At 39.5% G+C, this 25,066-nt stretch overlaps 3 protein-coding genes across 4 annotated transcripts; all 3 read left to right on the top strand.

The window, feature by feature from the left end:
* Positions 1-8,041: 8,041 nt before the first annotated feature.
* LOC111694294 lies at positions 8,042-12,010 on the top strand. 2 transcript variants are annotated; one of them, XM_023461893.1, is made up of 2 exons: positions 8,042-8,132; positions 9,564-12,010. In XM_023461893.1, exon 2 carries the CDS (start codon positions 9,761-9,763, stop codon positions 11,510-11,512), a length of 1,752 nt encoding a protein of 583 aa, XP_023317661.1. In that variant the 5' UTR covers positions 8,042-8,132; positions 9,564-9,760; the 3' UTR covers positions 11,513-12,010. The 2 variants fall into 2 exon arrangements, with proteins under 2 accessions (XP_023317661.1, XP_023317645.1); XM_023461877.1 differs by lacking the exon at positions 8,042-8,132 and adding an exon at positions 8,672-9,425.
* Positions 12,011-13,510: 1,500 nt separating this feature from the next.
* LOC106657760 lies at positions 13,511-17,041 on the top strand. Its single transcript, XM_023462566.1, has 4 exons — positions 13,511-14,674; positions 15,660-16,147; positions 16,218-16,555; positions 16,647-17,041. The coding sequence occupies exons 1-4, from the start codon at positions 13,511-13,513 to the stop codon at positions 17,039-17,041; spliced, it is 2,385 nt and encodes a 794-aa protein (XP_023318334.1).
* Positions 17,042-18,409: 1,368 nt separating this feature from the next.
* Positions 18,410-24,727, top strand: LOC106657758 (proline-rich protein 4-like). Its single transcript, XM_014379433.1, has 2 exons — positions 18,410-18,425; positions 23,535-24,727. Exons 1-2 carry the CDS (start codon positions 18,410-18,412, stop codon positions 24,725-24,727), a joined length of 1,209 nt encoding a protein of 402 aa, XP_014234919.1.
* Positions 24,728-25,066: the final 339 nt, after the last annotated feature.

Genomic DNA, 25,066 nt, shown 5'->3' with positions numbered 1-25,066 from the left:
TGCCACTATTAGTACGCAGCAATGCTCACTTGCCTCTGCGCTCATGTATAGCTCGCACACGACTTACAATAAATCTATTATTTTGTACACTAATCTTTATTTTGCAATCCTGCCCAATTAACAATTCTTCAGGTTATGGGCCCAGGAGTACGCAGGTGTAAATATTTTCAAAAATACAAGTAAGTGTTTTTACTTTCGGTGCCAAAAAAGTTCGCTCTTGGAGCAAAGAGGTTAGAAACGGCCCTCGTGCAAAAAAGTTGACTAACCTTAAAGTCAGAGAGATGGAACGAGAATTGGAGCAGATCGACAAACTAGTAAATAGAGATCAGTGGCCTTTGTGGAAATTCAAAATAACAGTTACGTTAAAATCATACGACGTGTGGGGTGTAGTGCAAGGCAGTCAAGAAAAACCACAGGCATTGAGTGACACGGCCACGAGTGCACAAATCGCCAGCTATGAAAAAGAAAAACATGCCTATGAAAGGGCCGATGGTATTGCACAAAAAATCATAGTAAAAACGTGCAGTGATAAGGTGTTGATACACATTTTAAACAGCAACAGTGCTAAAGAAATGTGGGACAAACTTATGGTGCTTTATGATAGAAAATCCGAAGTGGCCGTCAACACACTGCAGCAGTCCTGGTGCAACTATGTCAAGGATCCTGCAGATGATATCGACACGCACATTTCCAAGATAGAGAATATGGCCTTTAAACTCAACGTCATGGACCTGAAGTGTAGTGACCAGGACGTTATATGCAAGATACTCAACACACTGCCTGAAGCCTACAGTCATTTCCTTACATCATGGGAGTCAACTTCAAAGGTTGAAAGAACCAAGGATAATCTGATCACAAGACTGTCCATTGAAGAGGAACGTATGCAGAATAGAGAAGTGTTAGAATCTAAGGCATTAGCTGCTAACCTACAGTCAGACAAGGGCAAAAAAGGTAAAAATGAAAAAAAATTCAATAAAAATAAAAATATCAAATGCTACTACTGCCATAAACCAGGACACAAAGAATACTACTGCAGAGAAAAGAAATCAAATGAAAATTCTTCAGAATCAAAGAAGACTTTTGGCCAAGCTGTAGTATGTGAAGCCTTTGCGTCTGAACTGCATAAACAGAAAAAAGAAGATCTTTGGTATAAAGACTCTGGTGCCTCAGATCACATGACTTCTAAAAGGGAATGGTTCTCTACATACAAGCCTTTGGACCAAGAATTTTGGGTGCGATTAGCTGGTAAAGTGTCACTGAAGGCTGAAGGCAGAGGAAGCATAAATGTTTATACGTACAATGGAGAGAATTGGACTTTGAACCACTTGGCAAATGTTCTATATGTGCCTGATCTCCAGTACAATTTGTTCTCTGCAAATGCAGCACTTGACAGAGGAATGGTTGAAATATCTCATAAATTTGAGACTAGGTTTACCAAGCATGGAAAAACAATAATAATTGGTAAACGCAAGCATGAAATCTCCAAACTTTTTATTATGCAAATAAAAGTGCAGATGCCAGACAGTGAAATACACCCACCCTTGAATGACAAACATACTGCTTTAGTATCAGAATCTTTGGAGAACTGGCATCAAAAGTTTGTTCATCAGAATTGCAACAGAGTAAAAGAAGTATTGAAATCTTTCAATTTGAAGTTTGAAAATTCAAAAGATTTTTTCTGTGGTGCCTGTGCTCTTGGGAAAGCTCATCGTTTACCGTTTCCCAAAAGTGTATCTAAAACAAGTTATATTGGTGAACTAGTGCATGCTGGTGTATGTGGGCCAATGCAAACAAAGTCAATGAATGGGTCAAGATTTTTTCTTTTGTTAAAAGATGACTATTCGCATTTTAGATCTGTGTACTTTCTCAACTTGAAAAGTGATGCTAAAAGATGCATAAAAGACTTTGTATTGAAAAGTGAAAAGCATTGTCCTAAAGGTATAAAAACCATACGTACAGACAATGGTTTGGAATTTGTGTGCAAAGAAGTCCAAGAGCTTTTATCTGAACACGGCATTACACATGAACGCACAGTAGTGCATACACCTGAACAAAATGGTTCAGCTGAACGTGAAAATAGAACCGTCGTTGAAGCTGCTCGTACTGTGCTACAATCCAGTGAATTTCCTGTCAATTTTTGGGCAGAAGCGATAAAAACAGTAACCTATGTATTAAACCGCACAAGTACAAGCTCTGTAAAAGGCAAAACACCTTTTGAATTGTGGTACAACAAGAAGCCAAACTTAAAGGATTTGCACATTTTTGGTCAAGAGGTCTACTCACACATCCCCAAAATACAAAGGAAAAAGTGGGATGCTAAAGCGAAACGAGGTTTTTTTATTGGATATGAGGACAACACTAAGGGGTACAGAATCTGGCAGCCTGATACAGGAAAAATAGAAATAGCCAGAGATGTCATTTTTGGTAAGTCTGGCACTCCTTTTGAAGACAAAAGTCAAATGAACCAATTAATTACAAAGATGCTATATCATGCCAAGATGAACAAAAATGGAAAAAGGCGATGCAAGATGAGATGGATTCTTTAAAGAAAAATCAAGTTTGGGAACTAGTAAATCCACCTGTCAACTCTAAAATTATAGGCTGTAGATGGGTGTACAAAATAAAAAAAGATGCTGCTGGAAAGTCTATACGTTACAAAGCGAGATTAGTCGCCAAAGGATATAATCAAGAGCAAGGTATAGACTACCAAGAAACTTTCAGCCCAGTGGTGAGGTATGAATCAATTAGATTACTCCTTTCTTTAGCTGCAAAAGAAAGTTTAATCATAAACCAATTTGACATAAAAACTGCCTATCTCAATGGCCAGATTGAGGAGGAGATCTACATGGATCAACCTCTAGGTTTCAATGATGGTACTACACAAGTATGTAAGCTTCAAAGAAGTCTATACGGGTTAAAGCAGTCTAGTCGATGCTGGAATAACCGTTTCACAAATTTTCTGAGATTAAATAATCTCAAACCATCTGTGGCTGATCCCTGTATTTTTACATGCAATGATAAAGAAAAAAGAATCATTGTGGCAATTTTTATTGATGATGGTCTGCTGCTCACTAAGGACAGAAAAGAATCAACAAGCCTATTGGTTCAACTGAAAAAAGAATTTGAAGTCACAGAATGCACTTCAGGACTCTTCCTTGGTATGCAAATAGGACATCAGGAAGATGGTGCCATCACCTTGCAACAGACAGAATATGCAACTAAAATACTTGATAGATTTAGGATGCAGGACGCCAATCCGGTCAAAATACCTGCAGACCCACATTCAGATTTTTGCGTTGATATGCACACAAATCAAGAAGTAAGTAAAGCACCTTATCGTGAAGCTGTTGGCAGTCTCCTGTATCTCTCCAATGGCACTCGACCAGACATAACGTTTGCAGTCAACAGAGCGAGCAGATATTTGGAAAATCCGACAAAACTTCACTGGAATGCAGTTAAGCGCATTTTCAAATACATAAAAGGCACTCTAGAATATGGCCTAATTTTCAAGAAAGAAAATACCAATACCTTGGAAGTATACTCTGATGCTGATTACGCTGGGGAACTAGAGACAAGAAAATCTACCTCCGGTTGGCTGGTCAAGTACGGCCAAGACACAATTTCATGGAACTCACAGCGTCAGTCAACAGTAGCTCTGTCAACTACTGAATCGGAATTCATTGCCTCATGCTTGGGAGCAATGGATATTATGTGGTTCAGAAAATTGTTCCTAGATCTCAACATACTGGAGAAAACCAATTTCAAACTTTATGTGGACAACAAAAGCGCAATATGCTTAATAAAAAATCCAGTTTTCCACAAAAGGACTAAACACATTGACATAAAGTATCATTTTGTTCGCCTGAAGTACGAAGAGATGATGTTTGAATTGGAGTATGTCAACACCAAGGACCAACAAGCTGATATACTCACAAAAGCTTTACCTTATCCGGCCTTCGAATGTCATCGATTAAAGATATGTGCTAAAGTGTAAAGTGTAAAAATCAAACATATGAACATTATATTATTTATTTTTCTAAATCTTTGATCTAATGTAATATTTATTGGCACGACAATTAGCTTTATATTGTTTTTGATATTAAAACGTGTCATATTTTTTTTTAAAAGGAAGTAACTACTTCAAAATGTATAATTTTTGTTTAAATTTTTGTAATTGATATAATGTAACAGAACAGGAGGAGTATTGATAATAATGTATATTCTGACACATTATATCTATATTTCATATTTTGGCGCTGCTATGCCAACTTAATAATAGTAAACTATCTCTACAATTATGTTGTCACTCTTAGTCGCAATTCTCGCCGCAATACTCACTTGCCTCTGCGCTCATGTATAGCTCGCACACGACTTACAATAAATCTATTATTTTGTACACTAATCTTTATTTTGCAATCCTGCCCAATTAACAATTCTTCATATACGCTTTGCAAGCCATAAACAATCATGGACAGACAAATTGTCGGTTTAACGTCAAAAATTTACATAACAAATATTATTTTATTTGTCAAGTTAAATTTATAAATTTACTGATTATTTTTAAATATTAATATGACATTATCTAATTTTCATATTAACAAGCACATTAAGATACAATTTATTATCTTTCATGCATCGCGATCTCTGGTTTGAATGTTCAACTCTGTGTAAAATTTTCCATCAAATTATTTTGTATTCGTAATTAATGTATTTATACAGTATTACGAAACTCCTGTTCACTTAGGTAGAGAACCAGGATATTTTTCAATATTGTTTTTACAGACAAAAATGTAATGTCGAAAATTGTAGAGAAGGTGCTACTACACAAACTCAAAGTATAGGGGTATGAATGTTGAAGTGAATTGCACCAATACAAGTGCAAATCAAAGTGAGACAGTGCAATAAGATGACGGTAGCTGCTCATCTATCTTGACTACTGACTTTTATCGTCACTCAATACATCGTATTCTTATATTTTTTGCACCGAAATTGCTCTTGTAAGTATACTTTAAGTTTACCCTTCGATGAAGAAAGTTTTTCCTAGCGAAGAGATTGGAAAACTTTGAGAAAAAATTAAAGTCAAAAACATTCATCTAAACGACGCTCGAAGCATAATATTGGCGCATTTTGAAAATTGTAAGCCACTTCGCCAGATCGATAACTTTATAATGATGATAACAAGGAACAGCATTTGGTGCAACTAAAAGTAAAAAAAGTCATCAGTTTTTCAAGCTCTTGAGTATTCGGTCGGCGAAAATTAACGATTTTACAGCATCAACAGCAGCAAGCATGGGGCTAAAAATGAAAGACGCGCGCGCGTGGCCGGGTGTGGCGCGCATTTGCTGACTCCAGTGCGCGTGAATAACAGCGACTACGTGAGCGGCTTACACACTTTTGGAGCTGCCGCTGCTGCTGCTGCTGCTGTTGCTGCAGCGCGTATGATGGAAAAAGAAGATTGATGCACCATCACACCGATGATGCTGCTGCTTCTACCGCTTGTGCTCTTTATTGCGACTAGGCTACCTCCAAATTGCTTGCAGCATTTGAACATAGCAACGTCTGAGAAGAAGCTTCATATGAAAATATGGCTCTTTCGTGTCTGGCTGTATTTTGGGACGTTCAATCGGACCTCCCTTGCTCAGACTGTATAGAAAGATGATAAAATTTATTATATTTATCTATTGATTATCATTAACCAATGAAATTTTTCGCTCGCAAACGTTCGCAATTGTAATGGTTTAGTAAAAACATTTAAAGAAGCAAGGAATTAAAAAAAACGCTGCCAACGTATTGACAAGTAGCTTCCTCATACTTTTTTTTTAACTTGAAAATAATTTGGAAATATTAATATCATCTTTTCTAATTTGTTCACAAAACAGTTTCAATTATAAATTATTTCTCAACCAAACGATACGAAAAAGAAAAAAAAAATTTTTTAAATCGAAAAAAATTTTTCTTCTTTTATCGCTAAATCAAATTTTCTGCCTTTATCCTTACATCAAAACGAACAAAATAAGCCCTCCCCCGTCACGATACGTGCTACCGTCATCGAGGAATCACTCTACACCGCGCGCACACAGATACATACATACCAACATGTGTCAGAAATTCGATCTAGTATATAAAAATATTAAATATACCCCACGATGATTATATACGAAAGCCGAAATGGAGCCCGTCACAAAGCTTCTTTACGAGGAAGCAAAATATTTTGAAAGGTGTTCAAAAAATTAGAAAGATTTGTTTCATACGATTATCATACTATATATGAAAATCAATGGCCTTTTTCCAGAATGATGCCCCACGTCGTCATGCCGTGTGATGTATTCTTGGGTTACACGTAGGCCGGTATCATGTGATAAGCGCCTCATCGGCGTTGCACCCAAGTCGGCATATTTTTCTTCTTGCTGGGTTTGCTGCCACTCCGTCCACCTGCTCTTATGCAGCCGTGCACGCTACATGTTTGATCAGACTTATTCTTTCATATGGATGTCCAATATGGATCAATTTTTTGGTCTCGGTTATGGAGAGCCTCCGATTTTTCGAAAAGAAAGTTATACGTTCATGTTTGAATAAATACAGAGCGGCTGAGTGTAATTATACAAAGAAAATTTTTACCAAGGATTGATACCTTTTTAGTTTATCTAATAAGAAATTATGTTAAAAATGCTGTGTGTATGCGTTCTTTGGGGTTCTAGAAACATAAAAAAATGCGCGAACACGGAAAATTTTGATAGTATTTTTGTTTATGTGCATTTTTATGCGCCATATACGAAACTAGCCCGATTTTCAGCGCACTCTTTTCTTTCTTATTCCGTTTTTCCATTTTTCAATATTTAAAATAGAAATATAAAATAAAGATTATGTTATAAACTGTAAAAATACGCAATAGGTCGGCTTTTCACCTCAGAGCCTCCTCAAGAAATCAATCAAAAAATGTAGATGTTTCACATCAATTTGACCATTGTATGTTGTTATTATGTTATTATTTATTTTTTTTTTTTTTAATCTTATCACAATATGATGATTGCTATGAAGTAAATTTTAGATTATCTCTCGGCTTGTTTTTTGGTTTAATTAAAAAATTTAAAAGGGACGCATAATTTATGAGATTTACAATTCCAAACATTCTTCGTGTTCTCTCATTTTTATTTTCAAAACTTGACTCGTTATTAATACAGCCGATATATATTATTTTCGATTTATAGGTGTCTAGAATAAAATGTCCAAGTTCAACAGATGCCATTATCAAAACTGATGTAAGAATTTTTATAAAAATCATAAGTTCTGGACAAATATATTGTATTTCTTATTTTCATTCTTCTCTTTAATTAGCACTTAATGAAGACAATTATTTGTCTGTTCAGTTACGTTTCATGAGATGTAAAATTCACTCAAATTATAACCATCAGTGCTTGCTCATAAATAAGAGATCGAAAATGAGTTATTGAGTTGGTCTGAATTGCTTATTGGTAACTACAATGCGTATCAGATCATATTAAATTACTTTTTCTTTTCAGCTTAAAAAAGCTCTTAATTCAAAAATTAACATTCACTAATTTTGTACGTATTTTTTTGATTCAAGGACGATTGCTTTTTTAAAATAAGAAAATAGCTAATAATGTTTTTAAAATCTCCTGCTTATATTTTATCTACTTCTTCGTGGCTCATGAACTTTTTAAAATAGTTGATTTAATAATTATTATAGCTCTACAATAATTATCAAGAAAAAAAAAATAAAAATATTTTAAAAAAGATTTAAAGTTTGTTAAAATTATTTTAATTGTTTATTAATAACGAATAAACTTGATGAATAAATTCAGTAAATACTTTGACGATGATTCAATGCATCGTTACAAGTAAATACGAACTAAGTATTGCATTCAAATATAGTTACATTCAAATGCGGTGGCGCCACAATAACATGTGGGTAGTGCGCATGTCGATACTTTTATGAAATTTAGGTCAAATCATCCATCAGTTGAGCAAGAGCGTTCATGCAGTTAGAAAGCTTTATTTTGTACTGCTCTAAAAAAATTCTAACCTATTAACTCGTCAGTTTGATGAAGAGTTTACCTATTCATTAGTGTATTTTGTGTGCGCGCGCACATGTGCGTGTGTGTATGTGTAGTGTAAGTGTGTATGTGTGTGTGCAAATAAAATCATCAATTCATTCATCGAATCATCATTGATCAAAGACTTCGATTATCATTACTTCAAAAACTGTATGGTTTAAGGTAATGAAACAATTAACAAGCACACGAAAATTGAATTTTTATTTTAAGCAATCTAAAAAAAATTTTGAAAAAATTTCAAAATAATTTTTAGACTATCAACTGAATTTTTTTGTTTTAAAATCAACACGTTAATATTATTCAACTATCTTAATAATAAAATAGCTCTTTACTTGAGTATGTTTAAAAAATTATTTTGAAAAAAAGCTGTAGTTTTATATTAAAGTCAAGAAATTTCAAATTATATTCAAGTTGTTTAGCATCTGATAAATATCGTTTTCGACTACAGAAGCATACTGTTTTCTAAAAACGGTCAACTTTAGCACATGTTCTTCACGCTGTTTTTGTTTGCTGACAATTCAAGTATAAATGTACTTCATAAAAATAGAGAAATTGATTTTGATGAATTTTTTTTCTCAGCTCCAAAATAAGTCGTAGTGAAGTTTTTTCGGAATTGTTAATTTTATATAATATGAATAGAAAATAATTTTCAAATTTCGTTAAATTAAAAAACGTGTCTTACCCGTAATTTTTAAATTCAATGAAAAGCTGTAATAGAAATAAAACTGTAAAACTGAGGAAACGACGAGTATTCCGCCACGAGGTCAATCATTGTTCGCCGCCAGTCAGCCACATTCAGTACTACATGTTTGTGATAGTGGCTACGGAGGATAGAGAATATACAAATTATGAAAGTTTGAAAGTGTCAAGCATGTATCCATGCAATTCGCATAATGAATTTTCATCGATCAGACAGCTAATTTTTGTACATTAATTTGAAACTCGTATTATATTATACAAGTAAGAGATTTTGAACGTTTACGTTTACTTATATCGATGCGATCAGCTATTGTGAAAATATTATTTAACATTTCCAAGCATAGACAATTATAGGTTCAAATTTACCAAGATAGCTGATAACTTTATTGTTAAAAAAAAATAATAATAATTAAAACGTTGGTTCAATCGAGACATTGAGAATTTTGCATTACTTACGCGTGATTAAAATATAAAACATCTTCGAATATACTGGACAAAAAGATAACTGACATAGCGCTGGGCCATTCATTCACAATAATTTTTATATTATGTGTGCCAAGCTTTTATTGTTATGCTTGAACGATAATGGCAATATGCACATGCGTGGGTCATATGACGGTAGATATATTTTAACAAAAGGAACTTAGTGGGGTATGTATCAGTACGCGTATGTTCTATTCTAGCTGGGATGATATAAATCATTCATGCGAGATTCAAAATAAATTGTAATCGACGTACACAAACACACGACATTATAGAGAAATATTAATTCATTCAAATTTGTTACAGCGGAAGCATGGATACAGTGGAATGGAACTGGGTGTCCTTTTGTCTGAAGTGACGAACGAAAAATCCTATCTTCTTCCACTTTCATTCCTTAACTCCTCCGAGAAAAATTCTGATTGCAGATGAACTATTTCTAATAAAAAGACGAGAAAGACAATTCAAAGAAGATTCTCGATTTATAATATTGGTTTGATTCAACGATGGATGCCAAGAAAATAAAAGATTCAAATGCAGATCTGTACCAACTTATACATGACCAATACCTTATTGATAAGTTTGCTCATCAGTTCTATGAAACGGTTGATTTATATAGTGATTTGAATAACAAGACGTTCGAACTATTTAATCACGTAGAAGAATGTTATAATCGTCTATCATCGAAGTACAAAAAAAATGAGAAAATTTTGTTCAATCAAATAGAGTATGCTCTGAATACGATGATTGGGAGTATTTATTCCACGCGTGACTTAGCAAATGATTCTCCTCAAAAAATTATTGCAGTTGATACGGCTTTTAGAGAACTATCTAAAAATTTACTAAATATCTTTAATAGTTACATTAACTATATTCTGAATCCATACACAATTCGCGACACTTTAGAATTATTAAACAGTATTAGACAGGGCCGTGAAAATCATTCGTTTGTGGAACAATCCAACAAAGAAATTGAAAATGAACGAATATCACAGATAAATTTGATCAAATATCAAGATCCTTCAGGTCAAATAATTTGTGAAAATAATAATGAAAGGCAAATTACTGCGCCACCCGACCCTTCATTTTTACCTGAAAGTTTACCGAAAAATGTGATTGTTAATCAAGTGCCAATGCAGACTGAATTATTGCCTGAAATTCGTCCAAAAAATCAATTTATCAGTGAACTAAAGTTAATTCCTGAATTAGCACATGAAAATTATCCAAAAAATGTACTCGTTAATGAAGTGCCAATGCAGACTGAACTATTGCCCATAAATAAAATAGAAATGCAAGATGAGCCATCATTGTCCGAAATTGTATACTTTGACTTGGAAACAAATAGTAATTCCTACGACACTGATATCCTTCAAATTTCGGCAAAAAGTAATAACCATGTATTTAATGTGTTCATTAATTCAAATATGGAAATCGATGAAAAATGCACAAAAAGAACGAGACTTCGCCATGTTGGGCCACTTTTTGAATTGTATCGTGGTGAAGTGAAATTAGATACTATGCCGATAAAAGATGCATTACAACACTTTTTCTTTTTTTTATCAGGAATCTGCACGAATGGTAATAAATGTTTATTAGTGGCTGATAATGATTCTGCTAATGTTTCACCATTATTGAGAGCAATACATAGCAACAACGTAGTTGACGAATTTGAACTTACTATAAGTGGATTTTCCGATGCTAATGAAATTTTTCGTCGAATGTTTCCAGAGAGAAATACTACTAAAAAAAGAATAAAATCTCTAGCCAATGATTACTTACCTTTCTTAAAACCACCCGCTTTTGATGATGCTGAATTCAACACTGATGTTCTGAAAAAGCTTGTTGACATATTTAATTGCAAAGATCATTTATTAAAAAATAGCCGGACATACTCTGATAAGTGTCGTGATTTTATAACGAGCCTCCAAAAAAATGTACGAAGTCCTGCAAAAATAATGTACCGAGATAATTTACGAGATTTATTGCAATTGAAAGATATTGTTTCTGATCCAATTAGAAAAAAAATGGCTGAATGTGGAATGAATGTTGATTATCTTGTAAATTATTTTGATATGTATGGGAGAGGAAGATTAGAAGAACTATTTTGTGAACCAAGGCATAATCCAAAAGTAACAAAGCGCAAAAATATTGTCAAAAATGTTTGCGACTTTATAGAAAAGGAAAGTACAAAGCGTTCGATTTATAAAAATATTTGTAAAAATCTACTATTGAGTTCATCATCTACATCTTTACTTTGAAGGGAATGCCAAAAAATTCAAATCTTTAGTATACCAGGTTTAAGTACGCGTTCGTGCGCTAATTTCTCTCCACACCGCCAAGAAGTACGACTTATATTTCGGAAAATGGCTCTTAAACGTGAACTTGGTACAAAGCTAAAAAATAGTATACGATACTAATGACTTTACTCGGAAAAGTGATTGGCTCATGAAAGATGAAGCTACGAGAACTAGAAAACACGATGCAGACTTACACCACAGGAGATCGTGTTGCTTAACCTTTTCTGAAGCTGCTTTACGAAAAGCGAAGCAAATCTCCACTGTGCTACGCAGTATCTACCAAATTTTCTAGCCATTGCAGCTTCCTACAAATGTCGCACGATCATGCACTCGAAACCGTTAAGCAGTCTTAGCAATTGACGAAGCTGCATGCTCTTTCGTATAGCAATATTTTTCTGTTTAATGTTTCATGAATCAATCACTTTTTCTTGTAATATGACCACTATTACACAATGGCAATGGAACCGTGTAATAATTATGATAATATATCATTATATTTTTATAAATTTTATTCTGTAAATACATGTCATTATTGTTTTAAAAATTTTAATTTAATCGTTGTTGTTACTTAGGTGGGTGTGCATGGAATTAATGTAATTCATTATTACATTAATATTTTGTATTTTTTATAGTAGTATTATATTTTTACCACAGTATGTAAATTTCTGTGTACAATAAAATAAAGTTTCTTTAATTAACCTTTTTTATTACTTTAAATTTTAAATAAACAATTGTAAGTATATTTGCCCTTTAATTGTATATTTATCCAACGGAAAACGAATAAATTCACTTGCAGTTACCACGAAAAACAATCCATTCAAACAACTAACACATTTTTAACTCCTATAATCCGCTTCCCTGATAAATTTTAGGATATTACTCAAACTCATTGGGTCGTAAGTATGGAAGTTATTGAAAATCTTAAAAGCAAAATTTAACACGACCTCCAAGTGATACGAAACTGCAATTGACAGCAAAAAGTGCGAATATGAATACTGCCGTAGCGTTACTATGTTCACTCTGTCACTGTACCTCTTGCTCTCTGTTCGGATGTGCGCACAGGTATAGACTGTTTAAAACGTAGATTAGTCCGAAACTTTGAAATGACTGTACAAATCTCGTTCACTCGCTTTGCTCCTTTTCTTAACATATATATTCTTATCTCTTTCGAGGTAAAGAGTAAACTAAACTTTTATGCTACGAATATATACGGGCCATCTTGTATCTTATAAGCTGTAATGTGGCGTAAAAATATTTTTTTAATCGAATTTAAAATTTTAGACCGATTTTTTTGCATACAAAGCCTAATAATTTGTGTCAATGCTGCATTACGACAAGATGAATCAGTCAAGGTCTATTGAAATAAAATTTGATAATATGTTTGGTAATAATTGACGTATAAATCGATCGACCCAAATGACGCGACGATAATGCAATCAAAGCAATTGATTTAAAATTGTTTCGTGTGCCAAAATTATCTTATCGGTAAAGTACTGCAACATTTATTCAAGGACAATTAAGCTAATTACTTAATTCCGCCGATATTGATTGAAGCTAATCGCCCATGAGGCATTTTTATCGATTGTAAATATCGACTTTGCTTTCTAAAAAATTTGATTTCTCTAAAAAATTGAACGATTAAAAATTTGTCGAAAAAACCGGTCTCATAATGACTGGCGAATCTCATAAAGAAAGTCTCAAATTCAAATTTTGCCGTGATAAAATAGATATACTTGAATTTTAAATGTTTATTGATACCTTTCTCTCTCTGACTGTCTGTGGTTTACGTCATGATTTGTTCATCGGGTTTTATCATATAAAGCGATTTATTAGAAGCGAAGATATCAGTTTGTAAGCGATACTTTGAGTTGACGCACTATAGCAATCAGTTCTCGTGACAATCATAAAATTAGACGTGATTTTTGTTCGGCCAGAAATAAACATATAACAGTTGAACGAATGGCGTGGACGAATCGGTTGTTTGTCGTAGTCGGTGTAATCCTCGTGGGCAGCGTCCACGGGGCCGAGCCTCAGCGCTGGAATTCCAATTCAATAGTGACGCCGAGTCTCGCTCCGATAATCGTATCCAACAACGCGTTCACCTATGCCGAGCTCAAGCCAGCCGACGAGAGCCATCACGATGCCAAATTGTACAGCAAAATCGTCGATTATTACGGGGGCGAGGAGGGCCAAGCCACCGCCGCCGCCACCGACTGCGACTACCTGGCCATGTTAACAGGTGACGAATTTCTCATCAATACGAATATCAAGCTGACGTCGAGCCCGAAATTTCACGTGATGACGTGGTTTGCTGCGAGCATGAGCCAACGCAACGTTTCGCTTCGGCTGGCCGTGATCGAGCGGCGTAGCCCGCAGTGCTCGTCGATTAGCTTGAGCGTGCCGTTCGAGGGCGATTTCGCGCATCGATTCGAGTCCTTCAACAGCTCCGTGGTGGCCCTGCACGACGACACCTTCGACGTCCTCGTGCCCTGCCAGCGAACTCAGCTCTGCAGAATCAGCTACGATCCAGTGAGCAAGAGCCTCGGCGAGTCGAGGCCTTTCCTCGAAGAAGCTCTTCAGTTCGACACCGACGACTGCCTACTGATCTCGCTGACCAGTCACGCTCGCTCGCACGGCTACTTTTTCATCGCTCGTCGTGGAAATGTTTACAACTTGGCTTACGTGAACGACGCCGAGATCGTTAGCAAAAACATCGAACTTCCGAAGGATGCCCTGCTAGCCACATCGACCGCCAACGGATTGTTGGGCCTCTGCTACGCCACCGACGAGTCCAATCGATTCTTCAGATGCCTGCAAGTGGATAAAAATTTGAACGGCCTCTCGGACGTGACGCTAAACTTCGACAACGCTTACGTGCGGAGCATCGCCATGGTGAACGATCGAAAGGCGGGATCGTCCAAGGTCGTCGCTCGGAGCGCCACCGCCGACTTCTACTCGATCGACGTAGACGCCAGTGACGTCGGTTCGGTTGAAAAAATCGAAGGCGTGGACTGCGAAAACGTTACGAACGTCGATTTACTGCAAAGCGACGATGGAATATTTTTGAGAAACTCTTGCAACGAGCCTAACCCAGTACTCGATGTTATTGTCAATGTTCTGCAAGTGAGACGCTTGTAAAATTGCATCGCTAACGCTGCAATTCACGCATGATCTGATGTATAAAGTGATTTTTCATAGATGTATTATATTTTTATAAAAATTTATATTGCTTATCTCTGCGACAAAGTGACGTTTTATACATGTATGAGAGACTCTGTCAATAAATTGATACTTTTATGTAATTAAACAATGATATCATGCGTATCAGTCTGTAATACACAATGCGCAAAGCTGCGCGCACAAGTTGCTGGCCGTGAGGCGCTCGACAAACCGGTTGGCTGTTAAAATTTTCCAAGCAGCAAAGCGAAGATTCTCCCTTTCTCCCTCTCGTCCTTTTAATACCTATTGGAAAAGTCGACTCTTGCTGGCGCTGCTCGTCTCTACATAGCCCCCTTCATTTATCGTTTTGCGCGAGCTGTATAAGCCGAGAAGACAAACGTGCTTTGCCCTGTACTTTTCCGAACTTGGATTATACGCTCGCGTGTAACGCGATAACCGCGCGCTACAGCTAGGGCATAACTTGTCGAAACGATCCGAGGCATCTTTCGAGCGTCTTGGCTTTAAGTGCGCGAGGCTGGCCGCGCACTGCCCAGAACAGGTTCTGATTTTTTAGCAGCTACAAGTTACGGCGCGTAATAACTACACGCGCTGGGGGGAGGCAGAGGAAATTTACAATGCGATTAATAACGCCGCTCAAAAAATCGAGTAGCTCTGTGCTCGCTCGACCGAGCCTCCTTAATGGCAAACCGGTTGAAATAGGCGCATCCGAGCTGCAGGGATTTTTACGCGACTGACCCAGTGGCTGGTATAAAAGCACGCGAGTCAAGTTCAAGATCACGAGACTCGCCTCACGTGCCGCATCGCCAACAACGTTGACGCCACATATACGTATCATATTATATACATACAGAGGTAGGTGGCTCACGTAGCTTTTAGAGCTGTCATCGTTGAATTTCGTTTGCAAAATTGTGCGCTTGCTTTTTTTCAGACAACCGCAGCCGCAGACGAAAGCGCGAACACGATGTTGAAAACAGTATCGGTGACTCTGCTGTTACTGCATGTCTGCCGATCGGCCGAACTACCCAAGGCTGCATCGGACAGCTACATGGGTCTGGAAAATTTTTCCCTCCTATCGAGCGATCGGCCGACCTTTCTGACTTTTCGCTTGAGCGAGGATCCGAAATACAAGCTCGAGGCTATCATCGAGAGATGGGCCGGCAGCGGCGACGGAAGCAAAAAAACTTGCTACGTACCGATGCTCGTCGAGCAAGAGAAATCCCGAATCGTGCAGCTCAACTCGATGCTCGACAGCCAGTGGGAGATTTTGCGAATGGTCAGAAGGTTTCAAGACCCGATGAAAAATCAGCTCGACATGTACATCGTGAACATGGCCGACTGCACGTGGAAGAGGTGGGAGATGCTCAAGGGCCTAGAGTATTCTAAGAACGGCATCTCGTACATCAACATTCGACCTGGGTAAGTGACAATCGATCGAGCTGATACGTAATAATTTTGCATAGAAAATCATTGACCAACTCGATTTCAGCCGCAAAGACTGGTTCGACATCATCTTCCTGAACGCGGAAAAGGAGTGCGGCGGCTCGTTCGCCTGCAAGCGCACCTACAACTTGCTCGAGGGCAAGCTCGGCGAGCCCATGAAGTTCATGCTCTGGAATCAACGCAAAGAGTGGGAGCTGTACTTCCCCGAATATCTCGATGCTAAGGACGAGATGTTCTTCGTCATGGGCAAGGACGAGAACGCCAAGACTCAACTGATCTCTACGAACGCCAGGGGCGAGCTCATCAAATCCATCAATGCCGACTTTTCGCCGGCCGACGTTTCGCTGACTAGCTTCCGATACACGAGGAACTCTGCAGCTGCCGGTGAGTAATTATTATTTTACGACGCATAAATCTCTGTATGCAAAAGAAATAATAGCCCCGGTTGAGAAACTAATTATCGGCGCTTGCTCAGGAAACTTTGGCCGATGCGGCATCTTCGAGAACGATCCGCAAAGAATCATGTGCACGCAGTGGGACAAGAATCTGGAGCTGCGCTTCTCCTCGAGCTTCCGACTGAATTACGAGCCCGACTGGTTCGAGATCCGCAACTGCCCGATGGGTGGCTTCGCACTCATGACGCTGCGCGGACGCGACTTCGAGCTCTACAAATTCGCCGGTGACAAGAAGGACGGCGGCGAGAAACTCATGTCCAGCTGGAGGGACGACAGTTGCGCGTTCAAGAAGCGACCGCGATTCATGTTCTTCGAGGAGATGGGCAAGAAATGCGCCTTCTGGACTTGTGATATGTTGAGAGAGGACAACAAGGGCTACGACTGGACCATGAAGAGCAAGTGCTTCGAGCTCTAGAGGACAGCTGCTCCGACTCGCTTCGTTTAATTAAGTTGCTATACTTTTGTAAGGAAATTTCTTCGATTCATTTATAGTTTCTCACTGCTCTGTCTAAAACTTTGTCATTGCAAATTTGTATAATTCATGTGCCAAGATTACGATTAAGCGACCAAGTATTTTGTATAAGCGTAAGAAAATATACATGACAGTACTATAATATACAGCAGCGTGTCAGTCCTTTGAAAATGTTGTCTCCCGACGTGTCGAGTCGAGGAAATATTGCATTACTCGAGATTATAAACAGCAAGGCGAACATCAAACGCAAAAGTTAATTGAAATGTTGGCGCGCGAGCCCGGCACAAAAGCGCGCGAGCTCTTTCTAGTTGCAAACTCGCCTACCTCCCTCTCCTGTAAGACCAATGCCCTTTTCGCACAATATATAAAAGCTCCTCGCCCAGTGAGAGAGTGCGAGAGAGCACATACAGCAGAGGGCTGAATTTAACGGGCATGATGCACGATAACGGAATTAACAGAGAGAGAGAGAGAAGTGCAGCCCTCTATGAATTTAAAACACTGCATGAGTCACTGCTACTGCTGCTCAGCTCGTACATGACGAGAGCTCGAGAATATCTCGCGCTTCAAGCCATAGCGTTGAAATTACAAAATCTTTTCGCACTCGTACGTTTGCGTGCACCAGCCTGTAAATATATCATTTGTACCAGACGCGAGCGACTCGTAATCAAAATCTTCCATCTCGACGTCTTTGAACAATCGGCAGCCGTCGTGTGGTCTGCAGCCTTTCGACTACAATTTCAGACGACGACAAAAAACAACAACAAAATGATAAAAAGGAAAAATTGATCATCGTGCGGGTATGCGCGTAAATGGCTGAAACTGATTATCAAACTTCAGCACATTCACGCTCGATCGAAAGTGCCGCGTAGAGGATTTTCTAAAGTTTATAATGTTTTGTATACATTCTACGGGTATAAGTGTTTTTGATGTGATAATAAGCGATTCTTTCTGCTGGCGTTGCGTTACGAGCTCTAATCTTATGCGTGCGAGTCAGCACGTGCTGAGAGTCATTCGTTCACAATTTCTCTTCTCTACGTCTTCTTTGTTATAATTTATTTTTTATTTCAATCTTGAAACATCTTCTTGCCAACTTTCATTGAAATGCCAATTAAGCATAATACATTATTGGCATCTAGATCAAGTAAAAAATCTATTTACTTATAAATTGTAAACGATCAAATATTTAAATTGTGTTCTATTTCGTATCACGAAATTGTAAATAGATAAGCCTAATAATTTTCAACAAAGAAAGAACTTAATGTTATCTCTCCACGTGTGGCGCCTCTTTTGGGCCATATTAATTCAATAGCAATGAGACTTACCACAGGTGCTCGATCTTGACAATCCCAATTTTAGTTAGTCTGAGAAAATTTTTTTTTAAATTTACATGTATTCTTGGACTTAAAGTCATTTTTTTCTAAATAAAAAATCGCAAAACTTAAAAATGTGGTTATCTACATTATCACGTATTCAGTCTTTGCAATTTCTATCTTCAAAAGATACGATTTTAAGGAAAAATACAAAGGAAGCAAAGTTTTCATAAAAAATTTTTCAAAGACTTTTTGAAGTTTTAAAATAACCTTTTCCACCACAGACACGGTAAAATATGACTAGAAAAAAGATTTTTTTTCCACGGCTTCTTCTAGTTTAGGTCCAAACAAATTTAAGCATGGGTGCGAGGTTCGTATGCAACATGTGAACCAAGAGTCGCACCTTAATATATAACATAGGAAAATGAAAAAGCCATTTCATTCTTCTCTCTGTTACCTATCAGCGTTGGATCAGGTTTTTAACTACGTTTTAGACGTTCAAGAGCACGCGAAAATTGGCGTGCAATTGAAATTGAGAGCAATCTAACGCATATCTATTCCTTTTTACCAGATAGACTAGTAGTGCATGGCTAGGCGCGTTGCATGTAAAAATGTCTATCGCAGGCAATTGCACAGGCTGACTGAAGCCAGTCTAATGTAACCACTGTATAAGAGCACATATACAGCACACAGCTAGCGCACGCGGAGCAAAGAGTGTTCTCGAATGCTTGACCGGTTTTTGCGGAAGCTATATAGATCGCCGTTACAGTTTCACGGCGCTGCTATTGCTCGAGCGCTGCATGTATTCCAGTACGCGGCTTTTCTCCACCTGCCACCACCCGATACTTAACGATGAAAATTTTCACTATATAGAAAATAAAAGTGCACGCGCGTTCAATAGCGTGCTTATGTAAATTTTATTAAAGTTAAAATACATATAACGAAGAATCGGTGATTATTTCATTGGCCCAGCCTTATTGTGAGAGCCGTTGGCTGCTACTTTACGTACGGCAGCGCGCAGCCATGCTGAGCACAATGGCCAAGAGACTTTATGTAATTTTAAATTATAAAAATTAATCGAAATTAGAATAAAACGTGCGCTAGCTAGTGAAGGCAAGCCCCACCGATGTTTTATCGCCATTCGGCGTCGAGCCTCGTGCATTTTCACTTTTTTTTCCTAAACGAAATTTCAATTTCGCATTCTTAATAACTGTGCAGAATAAATATTACGCGTAGTTTTGTACAACAAAGAGACGATTCGGTAGTTCTGTGGTTTCACCTTAGGTTATACATCTGATGCATCGGAAAATTCCCGATTCATCGAATTCGTGCTCGTAACACAATTGTTCACATACCTACATAGTCTAATAGAGCCAAGAAGATACATAATCGTGACTCATCCATGCGCGATAGTACGAAAGATGAAAGTGATTCGAATCGCGACGGTTCGTGTAATTCTGCGCGTTCCCTACATACATCCATGTTATTATTTGTTACACATTTTTATGACTGCTTTCTTGCATTTATGCTCGGCAGGTATTATACGCATAAAAACTCGGCACGTAATCGATGCACAGCAACGACAACAACAAAAACGTACGTATGAATATATATAATATAACATTTCGCTCTGGCGCATCCGATATGCATTATTGACATCGACTATGTATATTATATTGTATGCATAAGTTTGCGTGAACACGCGGCATGCTCCAGTTACGGCGACGCCTCGATGGCGGCATCAGCGATGAATGACACCAAAGACTCGTACTCGCTTACAACTTTACGCTTTCAGTGGAAAACTTTGAGGAGAGAGAGAGAGAGAGAGAGAGAGAGGAAGAGCGAAAGAGGCATATATAAATATTGCGCAACGAGTCCTTCGTGCGTGCACATCAATTTTTTCCTATCATCATTATATTATTGTTACGAGCATTACGAAGATGCGCGAGAGCTGCGAGCTTATGCATCGAAACATGCCGAAAACATATATGTACGCTAATTGCGCACTCGTGCCTCATTGCATCAGCTGATTTTCTTATACGGAGCCTGTAAACGCCTGAATTACATTCAATTATCTTATTTGCAAATTGGAGCTCGCGGCGCGAAGGGCCATAAGCAGATGAAAGAAGAAAAAACGACACGAATCGCTAACGGCAAATAGTGGCTATTAAAGTTGCGCAAAAATTTGGCAGCGCGGCAATCGTTATTATGTATGTGCAGCAGCCGTTCACACGTCCGAAATGAGATTCTCTGACGTAACGGACCTACATAAACGCATAATACATGTGCGCGCGAGAAAGCGATGCTCCGCTCAAACTCGAAAAAATCGACGTCTCGTGATTGCGTAAAAAATTGCATCTCGCTCTTTCTTTGCCTTTACATGGACGAGGCAAATCGATCGGAAAGCGCTCGGTGTCACCGGCGCGATTTTCACTGCGAGCAACGCAGCGCAGCGCAGCCAGCGTTATCTCGAGCGTGACCCAAGCGCCGCCCAAGATTATTGATGCACGCACATGCCATCGATTTTCTCCACATATCTGCGAGCAAAATAAAAAAAGAAAATACCTTTTGCGACGCAGCGAATCTCCCGGTGTACAAAACTGTATTGAAATCTTACTATTTGCCCGCGTGTAAAAATTCCGATACAGACGTGGCAAGGAGCTAACAACAAGCGGGTATGTAAACGCGCGCGTCGATTTTACGAGCGAGAGTGTGATTTCGAGTGCTGATATAAAAATGCAAGAACCGACTGGTGCTACTTAGAAAATGCAGAGAGGAAGAAAGAGAGAAAAAATAGATAGCCTCGAATGCGTCGCTTTGTAAATCTGTGCGCTGGAAATAAAATGTTATGATGTTAAGCTAATATGTGTATAAACGAGCGCGCGAACTTGTATGCATACACAGGAAATTATCATATCCGAATCGTTTTCCGCTTACGATTTTGTATGCCGAGAATATATAAATGGCTACACGTTGCCGAATTTTCAATCGCACTGCGCGTTAGAAAATTTTCACTTTTCGCGCTCGTATATATAATAACTTACGCGCACTCGGGCATTACCCAAGAGTTATTTGACTTTTTTTTTTCTCGCGTCAAGGTACGAGTAATTTATTAATCATAATGTGAAATATAATATGTTTCGATATAGAGTTTTTCCTTGCACTAATGGAATAAAAAATCAAGCCGTAGCTTCATTGTAGCAGGCTACTATCGGCCTAATAAGCCACGATATCGAGCCCATTTAAATTACCGTTATACACTTGATCCATCGAAAGGAGATAAAATCTGAAATTAACGACAGGTACTTGAGCAATTGCCAAGTTTGAGCTAACTCGATGGCGGTGATTGCTCCTGACCATCGCATGGAAAACCGATCGAGCAAGCTCTCCCGCTAATTTTTCATCCCGAGATAATTCGCTCGATGACAAATGAATTTTCCGCTCGGTCATGATTTAGATGAATAATCGATCCGAGTACATTATGTACAAAATGATGTGAAAAGTCTGAAACGAGACCGAGCGCACGGGTAGATTTCCGCAATGGATATTATATATACGTGCACGGAAGCTAATATAGGCAATGTCGAGGGGGGAGCTCTTATGGATTTTCATGCATTATATACCACACGCACACGCACATAGTCTGCGTATGCAACTAAACGTTTATAAGAGATGTGTGAGTGTGCGAGCGGTATACGTAAAAAGTCAGGCGGCAACACATACAAAGAGCTGCGAGACAGGTGAGAGGCTCGATACTGCAGCGAGTGCAGCTATGTTCGCACACACACAGACAAACACACATCGATGTATTTCACTTTCGTCCAATGCACATGGGCTAGAAGCCGTGGTAGAAGGGGAGAAAGCCTTCACCAGGAGGTCCCGACTACCGGAGTATAAAGGCGAGCAGCTGAGATCGGGGGAAAATCATATTACGGCCGCCGTTAGCCACGGCTGGAAAACAACAAACGACTCGCGATAGCAACTAGTGCAACTTTTTCTCCTCGTCTGGGATATACAACTGCCGTGGAGAGAAAAAGCCCAACAGCAACATGCGACCTTCGGTAAGTGTCTCTGCCGCGCCATGAAAATTCGTGAAAAATACCTAGTGCAGTACCAACTTTTTTCCATCCTTTTTTTGTACCTTTATGGTGTTGTTGTTGTTTTTGTTATTGTTGTTGTTGTTGTTGTTGTTGTTGTTGTTGTTGCAAAGTGCATTTCGAAAAAGCAAAAGTGCTCATGGTTCAGTGCATTGAAATACTATTTTTGTATTGGTGTATGTGCGACGGATCAACACGGCTTTTTTTAAATAGACGCAACTTTTTTTACTAAATGATTTTTATTACGCGGCTTTTTCCATGTTTATAAACAAACGGCTTTTATGGTCTATGTAATCGTTTCGAAGCATTCAAAGTTCGTTGCAAAATCTGTGTCCAAAAGAATAGGTTCTGCATTGAAATAACTCGTGCTCATTAAAGCTCGCCCAAACAGCTCGACGCTCGCTAACTATATTTTGCAAGCCTCGGACGGAGCTGCAGCAACGGCAACAACAATAACAACAGCAAAAAGATAATTAAAACAGTAGCAGCAACAGCAACAACGCGTTGGGTATAGGAGAAACGCGCGAAAAAGTGGAGGCGAACGGGCGCGAGGATGATGCTTTACTCGGTGAATAATCCACTAACATCGTTTCGCTTGCATCAAACTGGCCGCTCGCGCATCTTTTATTTCACTTATGGCTATAACCCACATGGGCATGAAGCGCGAGTCAGCCGCGTTTCTTCATTCCCACACATTCGATTTCATTAAGCGTAATTGCGTTATCTTTTTATAAAAAAAAACTGCTAAACAAAGACTTTTCGTGTTGTGCACTTGTGGCTAGGTATCGCACAGCATTATGATATTGCACTCTTGTAATCGCGTTACGCGCATCGTTAAATATATTTAAGATAGCATTTTAGCTGATTTTAATCAAGATATGCAAAATCGTTTTATAATTTCGTGCGTTTGCGCGAAAATTTCTCAACGCGACTATTTGTTTTCCGTTTATCATGGAATTTTGCCATTATCGTAGCAATTTGAATATTCAACGAAATTTCCCTCGCTCTCTTTTTCTCTGGTGCAGTTAGCAGTGCTGTTGCTGAGTCTCCTGGCACTGGGCCTCTGCGAAGAGGCAGCCAAGGAGGCAAACAGCGACAACGACAAGAACCACAAGGCCGAGGCCAAATCCGACAAAGCAGACGGCGACGAGCAAAGCGCCGAGGCCTCGGAAAAGAAGCAGGAGAAACGCGGCCTCTACAGCTTCGAGGGTGACTTCTCCGGTGGCTACGGCGAGCACCACGACTTCTCCGAGTACCACCATCACGAGCCGGAACATCATCATCATCATCATCACTACGAGCCCCAACACGAGCACTCGAAGATCAAGCAGATAACCATCGAGAAGACCGTCAAGGTGCCCTACGTCGTCGAGAAGAAAGTACCCGTGCCAGTGGAGAAGGAGGTACACGTGCCCGTGAAGGTCCACGTGCCCCAGCCCTACCCGGTCGAGAAGAAGGTGCCAGTCCCGTACAAAGTGCACGTCAAGGTGCCCTACCACGTACCAGCCCCGTACCCGGTCGAGAAGAAGGTCTACTACCCGGTCCACGTGCCGGTAGAGCGTCCAGTGCCGCACAAGGTCTACGTGGCCGCTCCTTACCCGGTCGAGAAGAAGGTCTACGTGGAGAAGAAGGTTCACGTGCCCCAGCCCTACCCGGTGGTCAAGCACGTGCCCTACCCGGTCAAGGTACCGGTCCACGTGCCGCAACCCTACCCGGTGGTCAAGCACGTGCCCTACCCGGTCAAGGTGCACGTCGACAAGCCCCGACCTGTACCCGTGGAGAAGCCCTACCCCGTGCCGGTCGAGAAGAAGGTGCCCGTCCACGTGGAGAAAGTAGTGCCGTACCCAGTGAAGGTGCACGTGCCGAAGCCCCGGCCGGTGCCCGTCGACAAGCCCGTGCCGTACCCCGTGAAGGTGCCGGTGCCCGCGCCCTACCCCGTCGAGAAGAAGGTCCACGTGCCCGTCGACAAGCCGGTGCCCTACGAGGTCAAGGTGCCCGTCGTGCGACACTACCCCGTGCACATCGAGAAGAAGGTGCCCGTCTACGTGAACAAGCCGGTGCCGTACCCGGTCAAGGTGCCCTACCCCGTTCCGATCCACCACGAGGAGCACCACCACCACCACGAGGAGCACCACGACCATCACGAGTACGAGCACCAGCATCACGGTGGCTACGGTGACTTCGGCGCCGAGGGCTCCGACGTTCACGAGCACTCCTATTGATCGAGCTGCGCGCGATAGTGTGATATTTTTCTTCTTTTTTTATATCTACGTATACACGCATGAATTTCGAGTGACGATTGTTTCCATACACACTCGTACGCACTGAGAAAGAACAACTTTTGACAAAAATTGCTTTTAATCGGCTTACGACGAATATAAGCTGTACGAGAGATCGCGTTTGGCCGACCGCAATTGCGACGCGAGCGAGGCATTATTATTTATCAATCAAAAAAGAAAAAAAAAGAAAAGGTACGTTGCGCCAATGTAATCGCACGCAGTTTGCCAGAGCATACAGACAAGCTGCGCGCACACATACACTTTTTTCTTAAATAACATGTA

The sequence above is a fragment of the Trichogramma pretiosum genome, unplaced genomic scaffold (genome assembly GCF_000599845.2).
Source record: "Trichogramma pretiosum strain Unisexual culture from Peru unplaced genomic scaffold, Tpre_2.0 scaffold84, whole genome shotgun sequence".
NCBI lineage: Eukaryota > Metazoa > Arthropoda > Insecta > Hymenoptera > Trichogrammatidae > Trichogramma > Trichogramma pretiosum.
This window is presented reverse-complemented; position numbering and strand designations above follow the sequence as displayed.

Excerpts from the sequence above, each read along its gene's own strand:
- LOC111694294 (XM_023461893.1), top strand. The coding sequence starts at position 9,761 with ATGGATGCCAAGAAAATAAAAGATTCAAATGCAGATCTGTACCAACTT.
- LOC106657760 (XM_023462566.1), top strand. The coding sequence starts at position 13,511 with ATGGCGTGGACGAATCGGTTGTTTGTCGTAGTCGGTGTAATCCTCGTG. Across the intron at positions 14,675-15,659 it reads TTATTGTCAATGTTCTGCAA|ACAACCGCAGCCGCAGACGA; the intron begins GTGAGACGCTTG and ends GCTTTTTTTCAG. Across the intron at positions 16,556-16,646 it reads GAGGAACTCTGCAGCTGCCG|GAAACTTTGGCCGATGCGGC; the intron begins GTGAGTAATTAT and ends GCGCTTGCTCAG.